At 49.6% G+C, this 7,582-nt stretch overlaps 1 protein-coding gene across 1 annotated transcript in view; it reads left to right on the top strand.

Moving 5' to 3' along the window:
* The first annotated feature begins 2,428 nt into the window (after nucleotides 1–2,428).
* The window catches only part of SERPINA10 (serpin family A member 10), a 27,884-nt gene continuing 22,730 nt past the window's right edge, over nucleotides 2,429–7,582 (top strand). Inside the window, exons 1-3 of the mRNA XM_023731659.1 lie at nucleotides 2,429–3,116; nucleotides 4,688–4,961; nucleotides 7,303–7,453. Coding sequence (XP_023587427.1) covers nucleotides 2,429–3,116; nucleotides 4,688–4,961; nucleotides 7,303–7,453 — 1,113 coding nt within the window. The remainder of the gene's footprint in view (nucleotides 3,117–4,687; nucleotides 4,962–7,302; nucleotides 7,454–7,582) is intronic.

Raw genomic sequence — 7,582 nt, 5'->3', positions numbered from 1 at the left:
TGCAAAAGACCTCTTTAAAGTGTTAAAAAGCAAAGATGTCACTTTAAGGACTAAGGTGAGCCTGATCCAAGCCGTGATGTTTTCTATCACCTCATATGCATGTGAAAGCTATGAATATGAATAAGGAAGATAAAAGAATTGACACCTTTGAATTATGGTGTTGGTGAAGAATACTGAATATACCACGGACTGCCAAAAGAACGAATAAATCTGTCTTGGAGGAAGGACAACCAGAATGCTCCTTAGAAACAAGGATGGAGAGACTACGTCTCATATACTTTGGACATATCATCAGGAGGGACAAGTCCTTGGAGAAGGACATCATGCTTGGTATATTAGAGAGTTAGCAAAAAAGAGGAAGACCCTCAATGCGATGGACTGACACAGTGGCTACAACAATGCGCTCAAGCATAACAACGATTGTGAGGATGGCGCAGGACTGGGCAGGGTTTCATTCTGTTATACGTAGGGTCACTGTGAGTAGAAACCGACTCGATGGCACCTAACAACAACACTCACCAGCCAGGGGGTAGTGGGAGTTCAGTGATAGAAGTCTTGCCTTCCATGTGGAAGACCCAGGTTTGACTCCCAGCCAATTCACCTCATGCACAGCCACCACCCATCTGTCAGTTGAGGCTCCCATGTTGTTATGATGCTGAACAGGTTGCAGTGGAGTTTCCAGACTAAGAAGGGTTGGGAAGAAAGGCCCAGTGATCAACTTCCAGAAATCAGCCAGTGCAAACCCTGTGGATCACAACGGTCCAATTCTGCTGTGCATGGGGTTGCCATAAGTTGGGGGACTGATTTAATGGCAGCTAATAACAACAAAGGAAACGTAACACAAAATATGGATTATAAAAAAGAGAGCTTGATGGGCCTAAGAATATTTGTCTTGAACGGTCTCCACCAGCCTTGACCGTGGGTCCTTGAGTATTCCCGTCTCAGGATTTGGTGAACGTTGTTAAGTAGTAAGTTCACCTTGAAATAGGCTTCACATTGAAGTCGTGGTTGGCCTGCCTGTCTCCCCAACTGGACTCTTGGGGAGAGCAGGTTTTACTCATCTCTGCCTCCTTGGGGCCCAGCAATAGGTTGGGTGCTCAGGAAGCACCAGTGGACCTCACCGTCACCCTCCTCACACTCGACGTTCAGGAGCTATAACAAGTCAGAGGCTCCCCCCCACCCCCACCCCGAAGAACTGAACCTTACTAGGGCAGCGCCTTGAGCTGAAAAGCAGCGGCTCTGAGACTGGACTTTCCGCTGTATTCAGGGCAGAGGGGTTGCTGGGAAGAGGGGACGCTTCACCCTTGGTCTTTGGTTTTCCGGAAACTCCACCATCTCCGAGCAAGACATTAATCAGTAACAACCCCACAGGGGATCATACTTTGGAACGGCAAATATTTGCTGAAGGCTTTCAGCTGTAAGCCTTAACCTTTTGTTTCTGCCCTGAATGAAGCCCCTTCCCGGGTGCCAGAGGGCCCCTTACAGGTAAGAGGCAGAGAATTAAAGGGAAACCTTGAAAGTGTCAACTTAGGGAGGGACGGGAGAGAGGACATTTTCATTGTCTTTGGTGAGGGGGTGGATGGTGGGCAAAGCAGAGCCCCCAGTCCTAGACTCCCTAGAGATGGTAAGTCCAGGCTGGGGCAGGGTCAGGGCAAGAGGCCTGCAATAGTCAGGAAGGTGCCTCGTCTGCAGGACAAAGGCCAGAGGGAAGGGGCTTTTAAGGTGGAAATTTCATCACCCACCCCACTCTGTGCAAGCCACACTTGGCTCGCTGGCCTCCCCAGGGCCCTCCTTCCAGGTTCCTTGAGGGTCAGGGGTGGAGGGGTGGGGGTGGGGAGCCCCTCCCAGGCACGTGCCGCCTTGCTGAGTGAGAAGTGGTAGATGAGCGATTGGTTTCTTACCACTTGGGTACTAGGTAGGCAGGCGCGCCCTTGGCATGCTTGACGGCACCCTAGTCCTGCAGGAGTGTCCCCTGCATACAGATTCTGTATGGCTCAGTAGATTAACTAATACCTTAGGGAATGCTGGGCTGCCACTTCTCGGGCTGAAGGAGGAACTTCACGAACGGTGGGGTAAGACTTAGCACACAGAAGGGGTGGCATCTATTTGATGTGCTGGGACAATTTCCTGACTACTGTGACAGGGAGAAGTCACCCTGAGTTTAGGAGTGTTCTACCGCAGGTTGGAGTCCCTGGGTGGTGCACACTGCTAATGTTCCACTTGCTTCAGGCTGCTCTGGGGGGAGATACACTGCAGGAGGGCAGAGATAGCCCCCTGCCCCCAAGAAGGAAGCAGGGTCCCAGGAGGTTGCTCCCCAGCACACAGAGGAGGTGTGTTGTGAGGCACTGGAACCATCTCTGTCCTCTTGTCTCCAGAGAAAGTCTTGTGGCTGGAGAGAAGCCCTCCCCTGGCCTGCTCAGGAGACGACATGAAGCTGGTACTGCGCCTTCTGTTCCTCTTCCTTCTGGCGGAGGTGTGGCTGGTGCCCGGCTTTGCCCCGGGGACCCAGCCGCCAGAGGCTGAGGCAGGGCCGGGGACTCTGAGGACCCTCGCTCCCCAGAACCAGCCTCCTGAGGAGAAGAAGGAAGAGGAGCCCTGGCTGGTGGCCAGCAGGCAGGAGCTCTCCCAGGAGACTTCCAACTTCGGGTTCAGTCTGCTGCGCAAGATCTCCGTGAAGCACGAAGGCAACGTGGTCTTCTCCCCGCTCAGCCTGTCCTTCGCCATGGCGACCCTGGTGCTGGGGGCTGCGGGGCCCACCCGCACCCAGATCCTGAGCGGGCTCGGCCTGCAGGCCCTGAATGGGACCCAGCCCGCACTCCTGCCGGCCCTCTTCGGGCATCTGAGAGAGACCTTATCCCGCAACTGGGAGCTGGGCCTCACCCAGGGCAGCTTGGCCTTCATCCACAAGGATTTTGATGTCAAAGAGACCTTCCTCAATTTATCGAAGAGGTATTTCGATACTGCGTGTGTGCCTATGAATTTCCGCAATGCCTCCCAGGCCAAGGGACTCATGAATCAGTACATTAGCAAAGAGACTCAAGGGAGAATTCCCAAACTCTTTGACGAAATTAATCCTGAAACCAAAGTCATTCTTGTGGATTACATCCTGTTCAAAGGTACACTGATAACGCTCTGCTCTCCCAAAGCCGTAGGTTCCTCGCTCTTCCTCTCCCTCCATTTGGCCAGCGTATGGTTTTCCATGACTGTGGTATCAGATTCCACAGATGGGAACATTTACTGAACACATCTGATTTACTAGGTGCAGTGTTAGATGACACTGCCAGCTGAGCCCCCGGCCCTAACACTACACGCTTGCTGGTCCTTCCGCTGTTCACAGCGCCTCACCACAGCTCTTAGGACATTTGGAGCCGCAGCCCAGGGGCATAAAGACAAAGCATGGGCTTTATCGTCACAGATACAGGACTGCAGCCTTACTCCTTCACTCTCTACTTTTGTGACCTGGGGCAAGTGACAAACTCTCTGTCCTTGGATTCTTAATATAGAAAACAGGGACACTCCCACCTACTATGGAATCATGAGGCTTAAATGAGATAATGAGTGTAAAGTGCCCAGTTGTGCTTGGCACCTAAACCCAAAAAACCAACCTCATTGCTGTCGAGTCAATTCTGACTCAAAGCGACCCTACAGGACAGAGTAGAACTGCCCCCATAGGGTTTCCAAGGAGCAGCTGGTGGATTTGAACTGCCGACATTTCGGTCAGCAGCCAAGCTCTCAACCACTGCATAGGTACTAAATATGTTAACTATTTTGTTATCTGATCTTCCTAATTGCCAGAGCACAGGTCCTGGTCCCCTTTCTAAACAGGATGAAAGTGAAGCTCAGAGAGGTTGGGTAACTTGATCAAGGTCACACAGCTAATCTGTGGCAAGGCCAGACTCCAGCCAGGGTCTCCTGACACCCTGATGCCAGGCTCTGTCCAGGACACCGTGCTGCCTCTCTAATGAGACACTGGACTTGCTGACCCCAGGCAAAGAGGAGACAAGGCCCCGGGAGGGCCCATTCCACAGTCAGCCAGGCCACACAACCCGGACAGACATCTATGAGTGGACAGTCGTGCACCACCTGCTGGTGGCCTCTGCTGGGTTGTGTAGCCATTGGTCAGCAAGGACGCTTCCCTCAGACCCATCCTAAGCAGCAATGGGTGGGAATGTCATCTGTTCTGCCACAGCAGACTCTGTGTGTGTGTGATGTGTGTGCTTGTGCAGGGGCGTGCATTAGACAACATGGCAGGCAGAGGGCCCCCAGGCAGACAGGGACAGGCAAAGGCCCAACATCTTCTCTAGGCCGGAGCTAAACCCCAAGAGACCCAGTGCAGAAGGAAGTGGGTATTTAGGGCACCAGCTGGAATGTGAGTGAATTTTGTTCAGGTCCAGAACAACCAGGGGCACAGGGATCCTTAGGTGACATGTCCTTGCTCTCAGGAGTGATTCCAATAAGGCCTGCAGGAGGTGTCTGTTTTGCCAGCTGGGAAAGGGGCCTGGGCAAAGCCGATCTGTGGGAATTTGTCTTGCCTACCTGAGCTTTGGTCACAGCAAACCTATACTGGGATGCCTTTCCTAGCTGGGGCAGGAAAGGGGATGGAAGCCACCTCCTCCACTACTTTAGCAAGAATAGGGCTTTTTCAGGAGGGTGGTTTCTGCAATGAGCTCTTCTCTTGCCTGTTCAGGGCAATGGCTGACTCCATTCGACCCTGTCTTCACGGAAGCTGACACTTTCCGCCTGGACAAGTACAAGGCAGTGAAGGTGCCCATGATGTACAGGGCAGGCAACTTCGCCTCCACCTTTGACAAGAATTTTCGCTGCCACGTCCTCAAACTGCCCTACCAAGGAAATGCCACCATGCTGGTGGTCCTCATGCAGAAAATGGGTGATCACCTAGCCCTTGAAGACTACCTGACCACAGAGCTCGTGGAGACGTGGCTTCGAAACATGAAAACCAGGTAGAGCTCTTCCCTCGCCCTGCACACACTCAGCCTTCCTTGCCAACACTCACCACAATGCCATTCAGTGCACTGTGGTTCGACACCCATCTCCCCCAGTGAGAAGGAAGCTCCATGGAGGCTGGGGCAGCATTATTCTGGGTCCTCTCTGTCCCTAGTATCCCCCTGGCTTGTCCATTCACTCAGCCACTATTTATTGAGTTGCTCCCAAGTGCCAGGCACTGTGATGCAAGCACATTCGTACAGATGCATCAATAAACCAAACAGGCAACAGTCCCTGTTCTCATGGAGCCTATAGTGAGGGGAGACAAACAATAAACAATAATGCAGGGAAGGGGGTAGGGAGCACCAGCAGGGTGCACATGGAGAGCAGGGAAGGTCTCTTGTTAAGAAGGTGACAAACGCCTGCCTGAAGATAAAGGATGAACCATGGGGATCTCCTGGGGGAAGAGTGTTATAGGCGCAAGTGTGAATGTTCTGGGATGGGAGTGTGCTTGGTGGGTTTGAACAACAGCAAGGAGGCCAGTGTGGCTGCAGGAGAGTGACTGGGGGTGAAGAGTGGAGATCAGGTCAGAGAGGAGCCAGGGGCTCAGTCATCTACGACCTTCAGGCTACAGAAATGACATGGGCTTTGCCTGAGGGAGATGAGAAACCACTGGAAGGTTCTGAGGAGTGACATGATCTGACTTACGTTTTGAAGGATCACACAAGCTCCTGTGTTGAGAAAAGATAAGCGGAGGAGAAGGGGATCAGCTAGGAGGTTATTGTCATAATCCAGCTCAAGATGCTGCTGCCTTGGATGACAGTGGTGGCAGTGGAGATGATAAGTAGTCGAATTCTGGCCTGTTTATGAAACTAGAGCAGATAGGATTTACTAATGGGTTGGACAGGGGTAAGATAGAGAAAAAGAGGGGAGTCAAAGACAACGCCCAAGCTTTTGGCCTTAGCAACTGGAAGGATGGATTTGCCCTCTACTGAAGTGGGATTGACCGTGGAAGGAATAGGTCTGGGGGTAAGTTCAAGAGTTCAGTTCTGAGCATTCAGATCAGAAATATCTGTTAGACATCTAAGTAGAGATGTCAAGAAAGCAGTTAGATTTATGAATCTGGAATCCCAGGGTGAGTACCAGGCTGGAGATATATGAATTTGGGAGTCATCAGCATATAAATAGAATTTAAAGTCATGAGACCAGATGAAATTCCCTAGAAGGGAGAGGGGAGCTATGCCTAGAGAGGAGTAGAGTCTGAGTCACAAAATAGGCCCTCACATGTTTGTTGAATAAATCAATCCACCTACTGGAACACAAGGAAAACAGCAGACATAGAAATCCAGGGACATGCCCTCTGAATCCTGCCAACTCAGAATTTGGCACAGAGTCCAGCTAAAGGTCCCCAAAGTTAGTTTTATCTTCATTACTCATCTGTAATTTTTCTTTGAATCCTTAGTGCCTAGCAAAGGACCCGAAGCATAAACCCTCCAGAAACATTTACAGAATGAAGAAATGTATCAATCAACCTTCAGGAAATGTCATGGCCTCAGTTATAGTCCAGTCTGACAGCCTAGCCCAACCTAACTCAGCAAGAGAGAAACGGGGTGGAGCATATAGTGCATGAAAGAGAACTGATATTTATTAAGTCCCTGCTACATACTATTGTTCTGGATTCTCAACACGTACTACTTCATTTAATCCTCTGAACAGCCCTGTGAGATTAGTATTGGTATTTTTTGGCTTCACTTTATAGATTAAAAAATTGACACTTCTCTAAGACAAATTTAGTATCAATTAGTAGTTTTCATGCTTTTTATTGTTTAGCCACAGAACTCATTTTATCAAAGTATTTCCAAAGGAGAACTCCAACATACAAAATAGGTAATGCCAGAGTTTCTCTGCTAAAGATGGACAGGGGTTTGAAAGTTTCCTTCATCCCCCACTACCACCTCCCCCGCCGGACCCCAGGGATTCTCTCCTGGAAACCCTGGGAGTTGGGAGAATCTAGCAATCAAAAACAGCCAACATCTAGATGCCTGCAGGATTGCTTGGTTAATTTTAGTTGTTTTTAAAACAGGTAAATAGACACAAAGGTGGCATTCTTTGCCAAAAAGAATGTGTCACTGGCTCACCAATGCCAAAATAGATTAACGGTATAGATTTGATAAGCCAAACAAATTCTCTAAGATAGACCATTACAAAAGAATGGCTTGGTTATATATAGTCAACTGAGGGGAGATTCGTTAGCAGAAACAATCTTGGAGGAAGGAAAGAAAAGGAAGTGTGGTCTTGTTAGTGTTCATGGCCCATGGCTTTGTCTACATTTCACCATTATATATACTTGTGCCACAGAAAAATGGAAGTTTTCCTTCCAAAGTTCAAGCTAGATCAGAAGTATGAGATGCACGAACTGCTTAAGCAGATGGGAATCAGAAGAATCTTCTCATCCTGGGCTGACCTCAGTGAACTCTCCGTTACTACAAGAAACCTTAAAGTATCCAAGGTAAGTCATGATCTTTCATAGGGCCCCAACACTAAGTATGAAATACCACCAACAAATTTTTTTTCTTTTTTCTTTATTGTACTTTAGATGAAGGTTTACAGAACAGTTTCTCATTAAACAGTTAGTATA

Source organism: Trichechus manatus, unplaced genomic scaffold, assembly GCF_000243295.1.
Source record: "Trichechus manatus latirostris isolate Lorelei unplaced genomic scaffold, TriManLat1.0 scaffold00045, whole genome shotgun sequence".
In the NCBI taxonomy this organism is placed as follows: Eukaryota; Metazoa; Chordata; class Mammalia; order Sirenia; family Trichechidae; genus Trichechus; species Trichechus manatus.
This window is presented reverse-complemented; position numbering and strand designations above follow the sequence as displayed.